Source organism: Eleutherodactylus coqui, chromosome 6, assembly GCF_035609145.1.
Source record: "Eleutherodactylus coqui strain aEleCoq1 chromosome 6, aEleCoq1.hap1, whole genome shotgun sequence".
NCBI lineage: Eukaryota > Metazoa > Chordata > Amphibia > Anura > Eleutherodactylidae > Eleutherodactylus > Eleutherodactylus coqui.
The window spans coordinates 177,680,712-177,698,243 of NC_089842.1; the positions used below are offsets into that span (position 1 = coordinate 177,680,712).

At 43.0% G+C, this 17,532-nt stretch overlaps 1 protein-coding gene across 5 annotated transcripts in view; it reads left to right on the forward strand.

Annotated features, from left to right (window-relative positions):
- MGA (MAX dimerization protein MGA) overlaps nt 1-17,532 on the forward strand; it is a 75,136-nt gene that overhangs the window by 28,459 nt on the left and 29,145 nt on the right. For all 5 annotated transcript variants that reach the window (XM_066608308.1, XM_066608305.1, XM_066608307.1 and 2 more), the window contains exons 8-11: nt 145-797; nt 5,740-6,133; nt 6,885-7,075; nt 8,081-8,224. In XM_066608308.1, coding sequence (XP_066464405.1) covers nt 145-797; nt 5,740-6,133; nt 6,885-7,075; nt 8,081-8,224 — 1,382 coding nt within the window. The remainder of the gene's footprint in view (nt 1-144; nt 798-5,739; nt 6,134-6,884; nt 7,076-8,080; nt 8,225-17,532) is intronic.

The window sequence follows — 17,532 nt, forward strand, 5'->3', positions numbered from 1 at the left end:
CATCTTAACTATTTGATATGATTAACATATAGATCAATAAAGCTTAAGCCAGTCATTTTAGCGGTCACCCAATGGAGCTTCCCACGCTTAGAAGTAAGATCTTGTACTTAATTTAATGCATAAACGTCATGTGTTTTTCTGCAGTTGGCCGATCAGAGAGCTCTGTGAAGAATCTGTCAGCATTCTGCAGCGATGAACTTGATGAGTATCTAGAGAAGGAAGCAAAATTGATGGGTGACCTCAAAGAATTGACCGAGAATGAACCAGCGTCTTTTATCAGTTATCAGCTGCCTACTAAAAGCAGCAGTTACGTGAGGACACTGGACAGTGTGCTGAAAAAACAGGCGCAACAAACAATACCTTCCGTAAATGCTACCGAACAATTACCCGTGCCAAGGAAAAAACGCAAGTATACTCGCAGAGTGCCCCTTCTCAAAACAAATTCCAAAGCAAGGCCTATATTACCATTCCCTATTACTACTAAACCGTACTCTCCAGAAAAGAAGGGCTATTCCCTATCACATTTTCTGAACAAAGTAGTGACTCCGCCATCCCATTCAGTGGAATGCCTGTCCCAACCCCTGGTAAAACCATTAGAGAGTGAACAGAGCGTGTACGAAGGCTGCCAGCAAGTTCAAATGCAAAGCCAGCAAATTGCTTCAAAACCTATTGGGTTTTCCAAAGCCCAAATGAAGCTTATCGAATTAGAGGAGGCTGCTGTCTGGGAAGGAAAGGCACGCACTTATATCACAGAGGAACGGGCAGATGTATCTCTCTCTACTCTTCTGACAGCCCAGGTAAGGACATAACTTCTGTGGATTACGTTGACTTGTAAACTTGATAAATGTCCCATATCAGTAGATTCGATATGCTGGTTGTTATTGGCCGTTAGCAGCTCTCAGCAAAGTTTGTGTCTCATCCAATGTTTAGCCTACTTTACAACGTTACCTCCACCTTTTATGGTTTTCTTAAAATCCTTTATTAAACGCTTCTTGAAAGTTAAAGGGGATGTATAATCGGAAGGTAACGATTTTTTCAGGATCTTATTAAGAAATATATATATTTTTTTAGTATTTGGCTTTTTTGTATTTTTATGTTATCTACATTAGAAAAAAAATCCATAAATATTTTTCACAATAGCCACTTGAGCACATAAAAAAGGTGTATCACTACTCCAGATAACAACCATAATGATTGCCAATATGCTGAAGTATTTGCAGATGACAAAAAGAACTTACAATCTTGTTGCCAATTGCGACTAGTCCCTCTGCTTCGCTGCAACATTAAGAAAAAATAATTGCCCCTCCATCTACAGATGTTGCTGTATGCTTGGCATGTCTGCAAGTCTGTCCTCTCACACTCGCAGAGTGTAGAGACGCTCCCACAGGGCAAACAGAAGTTTTCTAAAAACTTTATAGGACAGCCTTCTCACTACAATGATGCGCCTGCCCGCCCAGCTCCGCTTCCCTCTCCTTCATTCAGTGTCCTCTCCCAAGTGGCTGCCACCTGCAGCAGACCGCTGTGATGTGGTGAGGGATTCACTGCCTATAACCCATAGGTTAGCAATCAAATGAACAGAACTGCTAGGTATGCCCTGCTGCAAGGGACAATAGAGGGCAGAACAGATTCACTCCAGTGGCTTCACTACTGCTGTGGAGCTAGACCCTGACAAGCAGTCCTTATTAGTTAACCATTTAGTAGCATGTTCTAAATCTCTGTCCTGTATACTGGGCCTGTCAGCTTAGAAGTCACTGTGGACTGGAAGTTATTCTGAATGGGCGTTGTAGGTGTGATGGTAAGGCCTCATTCACATGGGTGTATTTTCTGGACGCATTACATCTGTATTTTTTTACAGACCTAGTATGAACCGCATGCACCGCTGCTTTACATTGTTGTATTTAGATATGCATGTTTCACATGCGGTTTTTTTTTTAAAAAAAGCAGCATGTTCTATTTTGGCCCATATTAATGGACCAAGATCGCTCATGAAAGTCTATGGGAGCGTAGAAAAACACAGTGAATACAGATGCTAGATCCAAATTGCATATGCCCGTTTGAATGAGCCCTTATGATACCGCCATGCTCTATGTATTATTCACTCTTCAGGTTGCTGGATCACAGGGGGTTGTACGAGGGGCTGCTGATAAGTATTTGCTTTACCTAGAAAGAAACAAGATAGGAAGGTGAAACTTTGCAATTATTCCACACTCTCCACTGATGTCAACACAATTCTTACATAAGTATTCCAAGTTCTGTAAGCCTTGCAAAAAGAAGGATTTCGGTTGTGCCTCAAACCAGTCATCCGTAGCAGCCATGGCATCAGAAACGGTGTGAAATTTGGTACCCTTGAGGTGTTTCTTCAGGTTTGGAAACAGATGATAGTTGGAGGGAGCTAGATCTGGTGAATAAGGTGGGTGGTCCACCAGCTGGAAGCCTAGCTCCACCACTTTTTCCGTGGTCGCTTGTGCAGTGTGAGCGGAGGCGTTGTCTTGCAGGAACAAGATTCCTTTGGACAGCTTGCCGCACCTTTTGGCCTTCAGAGCTGCCTTCAATTCGTCCAAAAGTTAAATGTAATACCTTGCATTGATAGTGGAACCATTTTGAAGGTAGTCCACTAGCAGCACGCACTCCTTATCTAAGTACACAGATGCCATCACCTTAGTGGCTGAACTTCTTTGGGTGAGGGGAACCACTGTGCCTCCACTCTTTTGACTGCTCCTTGGTTTTAGGGTCATACAAATAAATCCAGGTCTCATCCATAGTGACCAGTCGATCCAGGAAGTTCTTATCAGTCTGGAAAGGCTGACAAATGGACCAGGAAGTTTTCACTCACATGCTTTCTGATCTGTGGTCAAACATTTGGGGACCCACTTTGCAGATAGCTTCCTTAATGTTCAAATGTTCATGGATAATGACACAAACACGTTAATGAGAAATCCCCATGATGTCTGCTAGTCCTTTAGCTGAAATTGTCTGATTCTCCAGTATGAGGTTGTGCACAGCATCGACGATCTCCAGAACAACAACCTCTCTCGGTCGTCCAGGCCGTTCCTCATCATTGGTGCTGAAGAGGCCCGTTTTAAATTTGGCAACCCAGTTCTTAACTGTAGAATATGAAGGGCATTGATCCCCCAATGTTTGCGACATATCACCATGAATATCCTTCGCGGACTTTCCTTGCAGAAACAAGAATTTTATCACTCCTCTGCTCTCATTTGCCGTGAATATCGCCTCAGACTCCGCCATTTTTTTCCCCGCGTGCCTAGATCACTGTTGTCATAAGCTACAAACACAAAATTTTGAAAACGTATATAAGACACATAAGGGTTTCATGTGATGTAACATTCGTTACCATAGAAACAAAGAACAACACAAAGCCAAAGACTTATCAGCAGCCCTTCGTAGTAAGGGTAATTCTACACAGAACGATTGTCGGGCACTTCAGCGAGCCCAACATCCGTCCCAGTGATTATCGCCCCTGTGCTTTTACACAGGAGTGATGATTGCTCATGAATGGAGGCGGAACATCCTGGTGATTTTTTTCTAGCCACCGGCTCCATTCAGAGTAAAGGCCCATTTAGACGGGATGGGTGTCAGGTAAATAATGCCCAACACTCGTCCCCGCACATACTCGCTCCCGCGGGGTTCACAGCGGGGAGGCTGCAGGTGATTTCTCTCCTCGCGCTCTCCCGGCTATCTCCCAATTGAGATAACATAGCAGCCGTTATGTCAGTGGTGAGGGGCGTTTTTTGTGCGTTGCGTTTTTAACATTAGAAAGTCCCATTGACACTTTGAAAAGAAAAAACGCCGCGAATTCGCAGCACAAAAAAAAACCGCTAGTGGGTAAAAGCCCTAAGTGTAAACATACTCTAAATGTTGGTGAGAATATCCTCTGCCGCTGCTCTCTTCTTCTGCTCTCTGCTCCTTTCATAGCCACTTCTAGGGGATGTTCATACGAGGTTGAACGTGGATTCGCCATGAATTAATTAGAGTGAGGTCCCAAAATCCATATGTTACGTGTGGGTTTGTGGTGGATTTCAGCCCTTTAAATGAGGGGGTGAAAGCTGCAACAAAATCTGCTTCAAAATCCGCACATTACATGGGCTTTTTTACATGGGTTTTTGCAGTCGATCTGCATAGAAAATATTTCTTATTACCTCAGCTCAATTTAAAGCTGTGCTGTGTATATTGGGACAGAACAAGCAGAGATGGCTCATTATCATTTAGATGGTGGAGGATTTAATGACATCTCTATTGTACTGTTGGAGGTGTAGATATGGTAGAATAACAACACTATGCATGCGGATATGGCTTTGTTTGCATCTTCCCATGTACTCCAACTCTTTCTGGACACTATTAGTCTATTCACACCTTTTCGTGTATTAACTCGTACAAGAAGGAAGTTTTAAAAATAAATAGTTGCAACATTTTAAAAATAAATTTGTCTTCTAAAGACATTTGATTAATGAAACTGAAATTAAATGTAGTCCATTCCCCTTAAGGCCGGGCTCACATGACTGTATTGGAATTGCATATTACGCGGGCTCTGTCTGTGTGAACGCGGCCTAAGAATGACATGTCATTCCTCTCACAAAGTAAAACTGCCAATATGTTTTCTATGGCTTCCTTTTTACAGATCACTTTTCCCCTCCATTTTCCCCGTAGCTACTTTTGGCACCTTGTATGCTAATTAAGGAATAAATTGACAACTGGGCAGTCTTTGCCACCCAGTGTCAAAGTAGCGTGAACCTCAGCTACTGTCACTGAGCAGTCTGTGTACTTACCTGCCGTGCGGCCCATGTGTATTGTTGGCCACTGCGGTTTGCTGCCGCACGGCCTGCGCATTTAGCCGGCGCATGTTTTCTGTTGTGTATGTAGCCACTGTGCGGCTTGTGCATATGGCCTCCGGGCAGCCTGTGCATTGGGTTAATTGAATTGCTGTGATTCATTGAGTGCTGGCTCTGATTGGCTGAGCTGTGGCGCTCGAGAATTAATTGGAGCAATTGCTTGCTAGAGGCGGGATTTACAAACCCTGTTACCAGCAAGCGATGTTCTGTTGGTGCTGACATCCCCCAAAAATAAGACCCTGTATCTCTTTTGGGGCAAAAATTAATATAAGACGGTCTAATTTTTGGCGAAACATGGTATGTATTAATATATCAGGGGACGTTACAGAGATCTCTCCCACCGTCTAGTTATACCCAGGACTGTGATCTACATCTAGAGGAAAGAAGGTTTCTACACCGACATAGAAGGGGGTTCTTTACTGTAAAAGCAGTGAGACTATGGAACTCTCTGCCTGAGGATGTGATGATGGCGAACTTGATAAGAATACAAAAGGGTCCTGGACGCCTTTTCTTGAGTATTACAATGTTGTATGTTATAGTCACTAGATCACTGGAGAAAGATCCTTGATCCAAGGAGTTATCCTGATTGTCAGATTTAAATTGGGAAGGAATTTTTTTCCCAAAATGAAAGGAAAATCTTCTCCTGGGGTTTTTGCCTCCCTCTGGATCAACATTGCAGGGTAATAGGCTGAACTGGATGGACATAGGTCTCTTTACAGCGTTGCATATCGTATTAGCAGTGACATAAATGCATGACACGGATTTAATACAACGACAAGGTTAATCATATGTTTCCTATATATTCTACTGCTCATTTTTTGTGTGGGTTTAGGATGTTTTTAAAGTGATGTGTGCTCAAGTAACAATGTGCACATTTTTTATTTTCCCCAAGGCTTCTCTGAAAAACAGACCTATCCAGAAATTGTTAAGCAAACGGACAAACTGGTGCAACAATGAATTTTGCCGTTTAGGTTGCATTTGCTCCAGTTTAAATTTTATAAAGGCCCCGGCAGCTCACTGTTGTCACGAGACCTGCATGTTCAGCAATGAATGCGTGAAGAAGTGGCACATTGAAAAAGATGGGTCCATGGCTAAAGCAAGTGGGACGACTCAAGATGAAGCCGAGAATGATTTCTCCTCCTTTCCTACGAATGGTTACCGACCCGTACAGCCACAACATAGAGTTGAATCTCGAGGAGTCAAGCAGACACAACATCAGGAAATGTTTGTCGGTGGCTTACATGACAAAACCACGAAAGCCAAAAAGAGGAAAACCAATGAGGGCAGTAAGTATTGAAACACGTGCCAAGATTGTGCACTGACATAGACGACATGTCATTTTTTTTACATGCATTAAAAAAAGTAGATAAACAACTAATGGCAATATAAATAAGGTGCCATCTGACTGTAGTGGAAATTACTTTGTTTGAATGGGTTCTAGCTTTTTCTTAAAGAAGATCTGTTAGCGCTTTGAACATTTCTGTTTTACTAAATTCTTTTCTTCCCTATAAAATACCAATTCTGGAACATATTTTCTTGGAACTCTGTCCCTCTGTTATTCCTCTTTTCAGGACAGAAGTCTGTCCCGGGACCAGAAGGGGTAGCGGGTATATTATCTGCAGTTGTTCTTCTATGCTGTCACTCTGATCTGCTGGCTCCAGGTCCTGTATTTGTCCGTCCGAGATAGCTGCCACAATTTTCTACCTGATCAGTACTGGCCAATCAGACAGCAGATATATTGCATTGGTAGTCTAAGATTCCCAAAGCATTGCGGAATTAGGTAGTCTGAAGGTTGTGCCAGTCATCTTGGACAGCCGATAACAAGATCAGCAGATCGAACGGACAGCAGAGCAGAACAATTATAGGTAATACATCCTTCAGGACAGAGTTTTGTCTGGAAACTAGAAGGTCGCTTTAACAATCAGGTGAATGTATTGAGTGTTTATTGAGTACTTGACTTCATTAATGTACATTTCGGATTCATGCACATTACTGTGTTTGATGGTTGATTTTGCTCCTTTTTTCGCCTCCTCCCAGATGACAGAACATCAGATGTTCGGACACCAATGTGTTATCCTATCTGGGATAGATCTGATGTAGCAGATGATCCAGAGCCCCTTTGTATTCCTGAACAGGTTGAATTTGTTGAGCCAAGAACTTTGCCTAAAGGACACATAGAAAAGAGCAAGTCTCCTGGAGGAGGCAAACCTGGGCGTCCAAGCACAGTGGTAAGTCGCCTCTAGCAGTTGGTTATACTATATCATTTCACATTGTATAAAACTTGACATATGTGAGCAAGCTCACTCATTTTACCTAAACCTTCAAATATTTATTTTAAATTTGTGGCAATTAATATGTATAAATTATTTTTCTTTATTTTAAATTTTTCTCTGTCAAAGGGAGCCTGTCACATAGACTAAGTTATGTTGATGTTGGGGGCGGTGGTGCTATATTTTTTTTACTTGCCTGCTTCCCCTATCCAGCAGAGTCCCCCTCCTAAAGCTGGTGCGCGACCTGAAAATCCAACTCTTCAGAGTACCGTGCGCCTGCTCTCCTATACAAGTCTTTGGGAGAGCGCATGCACCGAACTCCGAAAAGAGCCAGATATTTTTTCAGTTTCACAGTGTCAGTGCAAGCAAAAAAGCACTTCTTTAAATTAACCCATTGAAATCAATGGGTTATTTTTCTGTGCGAGTTCTGTTCATATCACAGTTGGGCGGAACTGGTGTGGGAAAGTCGTTCATGTGAATGCGTCCTGATGGGAATATGTATTTTTTTTCCGTCAATTTACTAAACAAAACTGCAGTTTTTGATGCATTTTCTTGAGCCAAGCCAGAGATGGATCTAGCAGCAAGGAGAGGTATCAGTGCATCCATTATGTTTCCCATATCTTTTTGAATCCACTCCTGACTGCCATTAAAAATAACTGTGATTGCACCCTACAGCATTATAGTTGTAATTTGTTTTGTGACTGCTGCCAGTAACTGATTTATTTTCTGAACACGTGTAAAGCATTATGCTCCATTCAAGTTTTGTTGTGGACTTTTTGTATGGAATTTGCATTGGAAACCCTCAACAATGAAAGTAGTATAACCTTTATCCTCCGTAGACTAATTATGAAAATTGCTTGAAGTGCACATGCATCACTGGGCAAAAGGAGACAAGAGTGTGTGTAGCCTTCGTCTAATTCTGAACTCTTCTATTAGTTATTCTATCACTGAATCTATTTCTAGGCACAGGTACATCCAGAAGATCCAGTGTATTTGTACTTTGACAATATGATGACATGTGCTCGGGTCAGACCCTTTCAACCTAAAGCACCAGAGGAAAAGAAGAAGAAAGACCAAAGCACATGTGGCTCTGATACCCCTGTAAAGGTAGGCTTTTTGTCCTGTAATTAAGTGCGATGCAATAGTGTTTGCTGCTTTTTAGATATTAACCACATAGTGACCGCCGACACGCCTTTTGACGGCCTGTATCGGCGATCTATGTATGAAGAGAGATTGCGGGGTACTGACTGTATCTTACAGCTGACACCCGGCGGCAACAGCTCAGATCAGCGGCTCATCGGACCTGTTAACCTTTGAGGTCACAGGGAACTGTGTGGGTGTCGTGGCAGCCAGGATGGCTCGATGGACTGCCTGCTCGATAGCAATATGATGTAATGCTATGGCATTACATCATACTGCAGGAGCGATCAAAGTATCGCAAGTTGTTGTCCACTCCAGGGACTTATAAAAAATGGAAAAAAAGAACAATAAAGTTTTTTACTAATTATTTAAAAAAAAAAAAATTATAAAAGTTTTAAAAAAACAAACCCTTTTGCCATATTTGTAATAAAAGAATCTAAATAATAAAACAAACATACATATTTGGTATTGCTGCATCCATAAAAGTGCAATCTATCAAAGAAGCACATTTTTTACTGCGCACGATGAACGTCGTCAGAAATAAAGATAAAGAACGCCAGAAATTCGCCTTTTTTGTTTACCCTGTCTCCAAGAAAAAAATGCAATAAAAAACAATCAAAAAGTCGAATGTATTCCAAAGTGGTACTAACGCAAACTATAGGACGTCGCGCAAAAAATGAGCCCTCACACAACTATGTCAACGAAAAAATAAAAACGCTGTTGCGTGCAGAAGATGTTGGCCCTCGTACAGCTACCTTGATGAATAAATAAAGGAGGTACGATTTTTTTTAAAAGGGGGGAGGGAAAAACGGAAAAAAAGCTTGGTCACTAAGGGGTTAAAAGTATGACCGCATTATTTCACAACCTTTTATACCATGGTCGCAATTTAAAGGACATGCATGTTCATAGTTATTTTTCAGGTCTCTTATCTGGGAGGGATAAGACAGACACTAGGTTGCCCACCATGTGGGAATCGTTCCTTTGCTCTGTGGTGATGAATATAACCTCTTTCAGAAATCAAATTGGTAAAAGGTCATATACCATAAAAAACACCGTAAACTGCAGACGTAAAGCTGTAGTATATGTGGTGATCTCTCCCTGCCCTAAAAAATATGTCAGTAAGACTATTCAGGAGTTCAGAGCTGTATTAGAACTAGAACAGAAATGCCAGTGTCTAGGCATATGAATGAAGCACATGGCGGAAAAATTGGTAGCCTGAAGTTCTGTTGCATATGTCAGATCTACTTGTCCTGTTGGCAATAATATTAACCCCCTCAGTAGTAATAACCCCACAGTAATATTATCCCACTCAGCAATATTAACCCCCCTCAGTGATAATATTATCCCCGTCAGTAATATTAAACCCCCTCAGTAATATTAACCTCCCCCCCCTCAGTAATATTAACCCCCCTCAATAATAATAGTTCCCCCCCCCAATCCATATACTTACCTCCTCTTTGCTGTCAGCGCTGCTCCCTCTCTGCTCGCACTGAGCCTGAGTGCACACTGACATCAGTGTGTGCGCCCGGCACACTTCCTCCCTGATTCCTCTCCTGTGGAACTGAGGAGCAGAGGACTTGGGGGAAGAGGATCCCGGCTGTACACTGACGTCGGAGTGTGCGCCGGGATCAGCGTTAACAGCATGATTACCAGCGGGGAGCTGCGGCACCACAGCTGGTAATTGCTACAGTGGTGAGCGTCCGTCGGCATGCCGCGGGCCACATAAAATGAGGCAGTGCTTTTTGACCCAGTGAGCATGCTCAGGATGATTAGACAGGGAATGCCTGAGTTTTGTGGAGATATTTATTCTATCAGCCCGTTATGGTCTACTGAGCGTGTTCTAGCTGACCCACAGGGAGTTTGTTGGCAATGTGTCTCCCATTGGCTGAATATTATGTGTTCCTCTATTGGCTGCCAGACACAGATTCTCCTATTGGTCTTAACACTGATGCCTGTGCATTACACCCAGAGCCACTATTGGTTCATCCCTCTGTCTCTTATACAGCTGATTGGTGGTGGGGATGATACTGATCCTGCCTCTTACTGATATATATGTCTGTTACGGCCAGGCCCTGCATCTATAGCTCCATGTAACCCTTAGGACGCCAGTTGTCTAGCGAAACATGACGGGGGGGGGGGGCTCTAATGTTATGTTTTAGCTTCAGATTTATGCTCTCACTACTTATTATGGTTCTTTTTTTTTTTAATTAAGTGTATTTTTCCCACCTTTTACATATCTTTATAGCATTTTTGTATACAACTAGTTCTGTCTTAGCTGTTCAAGGGTTTTCAGCTCTCCCCCCTCTAGTATCTGGACCACTTTCCTAACACCCCTGTTTTTCCACCCTTGGAAACCTTGTAGTTTGCTGATTTCTGGTAGATATGGGTTATTCCATATGGGGGTATGCTGTGTACAACTTGTTATACCGATCATATTTCTGGTCTTCCACCATACTTTATGCATCAGTAGTAACGTGGGAGCATTCTGACCATTGTTTTTAAATGCTCCGCGTTCCAGTTTTTCAAACAAGTGTGACCTGGCAAAAAGATTTTTGAGGATTCTGAAACTGGCGTCTTGTGTCTCCTCTGTCTCCCATCCCCTGAGATGTTGCAGCTGGGAGGCCATGAAGTACGAAAACGGGTTGGGCAGGGCTAGTCCACCCTTTTCCTTTGGATTGTATAGCAATTCCAGTTTTATCCTGGGTGTCTTCCCTCCCCATATGAGTTCTCTAAATAATCCCTTGACCTTGTGAAAGAATTTTTGTGTTATCCAGTGCGGGGAGTTGTGTATTAGATATAGCAATTGGGGCATCTATATCATTTTTATAAGATTCACTCTTCCTATAATTGTCATGGGTAATTTCCGCCATATGTGAAGTTTTTGTTTCCATTTTTCCATAAGTGGTTCTAGATTTATTTTCCCGTACTAACTAATCTTTCTCGGAATTTTAACTCCTAGGTATTTAATTATTGGGGTACATTTCAGGGTTATTTCTCTGTTAACGATTTGTCTTTCGGGGGTGTCTATTGGTAATATTTCGGATTTACTCCAGTTGATGGTGAGTCCCGAGACAGTTCCGAATTCTTTTATTACTTGCATCGTAGTTTCCAGGGACTTTTTCCCATCCCCTAAAAATAGTAGCATATCATCTGCGTACAAGGTGATTTTTTTCTTCCATATTTTCTCTTCGGAATCCCACTATTCCCTGATGTGTTCGGATTTTACACGCTAGGGGCTCTATTGCTAGTGCAAACAGGAGTGGCGATAATGGGCACCCCTGCCTTGTCCCTCTGTATAGTGGGAATGCCTCTGAGGACCCCCCGTTAATGGACACATCAGCCTCCACTCTGGCATACAGAAGTTTTACCCGTCTCACAAATATTGGACCGCATCCCATTTTTTCTAATACCTTCCACAGGTATTGCCACTCAACACTATCGAACGCCTTGGCCGCATCTAATGAGCATATGATTCTATCTCTGGTGTTATCTACGGGTATTTGTAGGTTTAGAAATACCCTACGGATATTTGTTGCCGTTGACCTTGCTGGTATAAATCCACTCTGGTCCGGGTGTACCTGGGTGGATGTCACTCTTGATAACCGATTGGCTAGGACTTTAGCTATTATTTTAACGTCTGCATTTAGTAACGATATTGGCCTATATGAGTCCATCAACAGGGGGTCCTTTTCTGGTTTTAATAGAATTATTATTTTTGCCTTTCGCATTGTTTGTGGTAATTCCCCTTTCTGTTCCGCTTCCGCCATTGTCTCTAGAAGTTGTGGTAATAGAATATCTGCATATTGTTTATAAAATTCTATCGGGAAACCATCCTCCCCTGGGGCCTTGTTGTTTTGCATATCTTTTACTGCCTCCTGTATCTCCTCCAGATCTATTGGTGCATCTAAGAAATCTCTCTGTTCCTCTGACAGTCTATGCGTTGCTATATCCGCCAGGTATTCCTCAATTTGTTCTGTCGATTTGTCCAGTCTCGAGGAGTACAGAGTAAAACTCCCGCGCGATCTCTTATGGATGTTGCATCCCTGACAATCTCGCCTTGTGTGTCTTTTAGTTCGATGATATACGTGGGGTTAGTTTGTGCTCGGGCTATAACTGCCAGCATATGTCCTGTTCTTTCTCCCTCTTCGTAATATGCCTGTTTCCGGAACCCATTTTTGGTGGCTGCTGTGTCTAATGTGTATTTATTAAGGGCCTCTTGGGCTTTTTTCCATAGATTAAGTGTTGTTATAGTGTTCTCTTTTATATAATTTTCTTCCGTTTCTTTCAGTTTTTCCTGTAGTTTTTGTCCTCTTTCTCTATGTCCCTTCTTTGCCTGGGTGATTTGTTGTATATATACCCCCCTCATATATGCCTTCATGGCCTCCCAGCAGACCGTCATACTTGTGGTATCTTTGTTTAGAACAAAGTATTCCTCTAGTGTTGTTTTCACGTTTTCCTTATTTAGTATGTTTAGCCAGTGCGGGTTTAAGTTCCATCTCTTTTGGGGATGGCTACCGGTATTATTGTGCTGTAGGTCTAGTCTTATGGAATGGTCAGATATGATTCTTGGTAGATATTCTATTGAGATTATATCCCTGTATATCTGAACATTCCCCACTGCTAGGTCTATTCTAGATAAGGATTGATGTGTGGTCGAGTAGCAGGAATATTGTTTATGTGTGGGGTGCCGTGTTCTCCATATATCTATCAATGATATTTCGTTTAGTAGTTTACCTAATGATGTCGGATTCCTTTCCTCGTTTACATTTCCTGTCCGTGTTCTGTCCTGTATAGGGTTAATGACCGAATTAAAATCACCTATTATGAGTACTGGAATGTCCGGCTTGTCTGTTATAAATCCTATTACTTGCCGCATTGTCGTATTATTGTATGGTGGTGGGATATATACTGAAGCTATAATGCATGTGTAGTTGTAGATTCTACAATGTAAGCATACGAAACGGCCTTCTGAATCAATTTTTCGTGAGAGGCATTTACGGTATATTCCTGTGTACCACTATGCTGACCCCCCTGGAATACCTCGTGTGTGTGTGGAGTGGAAGCTCTGTCCCATCCCCCCTACTTTAAGCGTGTCCGTGTTTTCTTTTGATAGATGTGTCTCCTGCATACATATAATAGCCGGGCCTTGTTCCTTGATGACTTGCAGTATTGCTGATCGTTTTGTCTGATCACTCATACCTCTCACATTCCACGAGACAACCCTGACCTTACTACTCATTTTCCCTATTCTTTACCTCCCGCAGGGTTACTGTTTTCTGAGTATTACCGCCCCTTTTTATTTTTGTGGGCGAGTCGCACTGGGAGGATCCGGGTCTCTGTATTAACATCGCCCCTGCATCGCTCCTTGTGTATGTGTGTACATTACTGTCCATTCTCAACAGTGAGCCTCTCCAGCAAGGGTTTGGCCTAGCCCTATGCATCCACCAATATATACATTTACCCTCCTTTACTTTACACATTTTCATTATTTGCTATACACTTTTCATTTGTACAATTAGATTAACATTTCTTCCCCTTATTCCTCCCTGAACCATTTTTCTATCATATAACCTTATCCCTTCTATCTGTAAATTGTCTATTTCCCAACTATAGGAGAGAGAGACCAAACAACAAACACCCCCAACATGTAACTCACTGATGCGTTGTCTTCCCATCGGATCGGGGTACCAGTCCTCCATTCTCCTGCACGATGCATCCTGTCGTCTCAGGAGCTCCTTTCAGAAGTTTTGGGTTCCATTTGTATGAACGTTTCTTTGGGTGCAGCCTCTTCATGGTGACTTGCGCGGCGATCTTCCCCTCCGAATTTGTTCTTCATTGTGATCTATCCAGTCGCTGGCATCTTTTGGGTTTTCAAAGAATTGTGTCGTGCCCAGCGCCGCCACTCTCAATTTGGCGGGGTATAGCATTCCATAGGGCACTTGCAGGTTATGTAGTCGCCTTTTTATTTCTAGAAATGTTGCGCACTTCTTCTGTATTTCCATAGAAAAATCTGGAAAAAAGGAGACTTTCGCGCCATTAAATAGGATTTCACCCTTTTCACGGGCTTTTTGAAGTATGATGTCTCGGTCTCTGTAGTGCAGTACTTTGATGAGTATCGGCTTGGCGGGAGCCCCGGGGGGGGGGGGGGGGGGGGGTCGTGTCGGTACGCGGTGGGCTCTTTCGACTGCAAACATCGTAGTTAGGGTATTTCTTCCGAACAGTTCGGGCAGCCACGTTTCAAAGAATTCTGCTGGGTTTCTTCCTTCCGCCTTTTCTGGGAGGCCCACAATCCGCACATTGTTCCTTCTTGACCTATTTTCTAGGTCGTCTACTTTGTTCTGTAGATATTGTATATCATGTAGGCTTTTTTCCACATCTCGTTGCATCGGCTGTATTGCGTCTTCTATGTCGCTTATGTGTTGTTCGGTTTCTGTCAGACGCTCTAATATTTTTCGCACATCTTGCCGTAGCAGGTTTACATTACTTTGCATCGCACCCATTTGCATGTTGAGATTACTCAGCGATGCATTGCATTTAGTGATTTCACCGAAGATTTCTTTCAGCGTGGGTTCTCTCGCGTTCCTTACGTCTTCTTGTCTTCGTTTTTTTGTGGCAGCATCATCTGTATTTTGGGATGCATCCCATGTACAGTTATCTGGTGTGCTTGCGTAGTTTGCGCTATGCATGCAGTTGTCTGGGTTGCTTGTGCTGTTTATGCTTTCTCGTACACGGTGGTCAGCTGTATTGGCGTTATCTGTGCCGTCTTTTTTGCGGTTGGGGCTGCCTGTATTATTTATGGCTTCTTGCCTGTTGTTATCAGAGCCTTGCACAGTGTGTGAGCTGCTTTGCCTGTCTTTGCCCTTGCTGTGCTTGTTAGGTTTTGTTAATGTGCATGCCTTGTCTGTCCAGTCTTTACTTCTCTCACTTTCTGTAGTTCCTGTATATATGGCTTCTTCCCTCCCCTCCTGTTCCCGCCATTTGCATGTTTCTTTGTGGGCTCCCCTGCTCCTCTATGTCTCCCCTCCGCTGCTTAGGGCTTATGGTTTCCTCTTTTCTGCCCCCTTCCTCCCTGGCATACCTTGCTAGTTTGCGTGCCGTATCAGTACTGCTTGTGCTGGGGCGCGGTATGAGGGTTCTCGGCTCTCTCCCGCCGGCGCCATCTTGCTTTTGCCGGCCGCCGGCTTCTTCTCCCTTTCCTCTCTCCTTGCCGCGCACCATCTTCTCCACAGGTGTCTGTCACGCCTCCGGTGCTCTCCGCTGTGCCCCCGCTCCTTGTATATCGGCTTTTCGCCGGTTCTGGGTCCCGTTATCAGGATGTATTTGGCGATTCTTGCGGGAGCTGCTCCGAGTTGCGGCCGTCTACATCGCCGGTCAGGCTCCGCCCCCCATTATGGTGTTTTTAGTATATTAGTACCACTGATAACAGTCAGTGACTAGTGTCATATATGCACTAGTTATTATCGCCATGTTGGTTTCTATGGCTTGGTGTGCATAAGCCATCATGTTGGAGTGGATCCACTACATACAATGGATCTTCTTGATTCATTGTTAGTGGATCACAAGAACAACGCGTTTGTGCCGAAAAATATCCTACAATTAACAAAGGGAGTATTACCAATCTATAAGAAGCTTGTTATTTTCAGCCAAAAATGGTCCAAAAACTCGTCACATCTGCAGCTCCTAAAAACATGTACAGATTTTTTTTCCCTTCTGGCTCACACGGCAACAGTGGAGACGCGGATTCCTACAATCACAGCCCAGAATCAGATTAAACAGCAGAAACTTTTCGGGAGCCACGTCCTTCAACATGATGTTCCTCCATCGGCACCTGTTCACCCGAAACAGCGGAGCACAGCCTTGCTTCCTGGGATGTCGCTAAAAAAAGTTTTCCAGGCTCCTTTCAAGTCCCCCTCCAATCCGAAGGCCCTTCCAAAAAGAGGTTCTCATTTCTGACGCCCTAAATAAGCTCATATTGAACAAAAAATAGGCAAATTTTCCACTGCTTACGAATTGGTAGATGCTCAGAAGAGGTCTCTGTTTCTGCAAAAAAGTCACACATTTTAACGATGGGTCGCAAAGAAACAATACAAATTTTCGTGGGAATCTGTCTCCCCTGACCTTCAACAGGACTCACTCCAGCTCTTTTCGACTTTACTCCCATCTGTATCTCCCCTGGAATATACTATCGATAGAGCTCACAGAATTCCTAAGGCTTGCTCCGTCTCAGAGGCTGCACCACGGGGCGTTCTAGCTCAAACCCATTTTTACCAAACCAAAGAAAAGCTTCCAAGCAAATTAAGGCGAAGGGGATTGTTACCAGACCCATACAATGCCATACAGATGTACCATGATCTCTCTCCAACAACTTTGCCACTCCGTAGTCAATTTTCACTAGTTACCTCTGCTTTTCCTGTTGCCAGTATTAAATATAAATGGGGCGTCCCTACTAGCTTCTCAAGTCCAGAAATGTTGCTTTCTATGTAGTGGCATTTCTGATGGACAGACTGTCCCTCCTGGAAAAGTGGGACATTCCTGTTGACCATGCAGCACCTCCCTTTAACAAACAGGCCCTCACCTCCGGATTACACAAGAATGGTCTGTGGTTGGCAAGAGTGGTCGTCACACCTAACTGGGAAGTAATTTAATTATGTTATTTTTGTGCACTTTTCAATTTTTTTCGTTTCGCTTCAATACTTACTGGCATTGTGGAACTACTCATGATGTTTGCATAAGTCAACACCCCCAAATTACTATTCACCCTTTGTGCAATGGGAAATAGGTGGACACTTTTATATTGCTTTTCAATTTTTTTTATTTGTTCTTTTTCTTTTTGTTATTTTTTATGGGAGGTTTCTCATTATGCTATCCATCTGCCGCTCTCTGTCCGCCGTGAAGGCAGGGCAGCTTTTCTTTGTTCTTATATGCCATATCTATCTATATTTTTTCCTTGACTGTTAACGGTTTGAACAAACCATTTAAACGCAGTGTGCTCTGGCACGAGGCCCTCAAGCTACATGCTGATATATTTTTTTGACCTAGAAACACATTTTATAAAAAATGGACAAACACAAGTACTCTCATACTAAATTCCCCCAATTTTTTTTTTGCCTCAAATCCCAGTAAGAGAAAAAACAAGGAGCATTAATTGCAATCCGTAAAGGGCCGTTTACACGTAATGATTGTTGCACAAAATTCGTTCAAACAAACGAAGTACGCGATAATCGTTACGTCCAAGTACAAAGCCATCATGCACTATTCCCTTACTCTCCTTGACA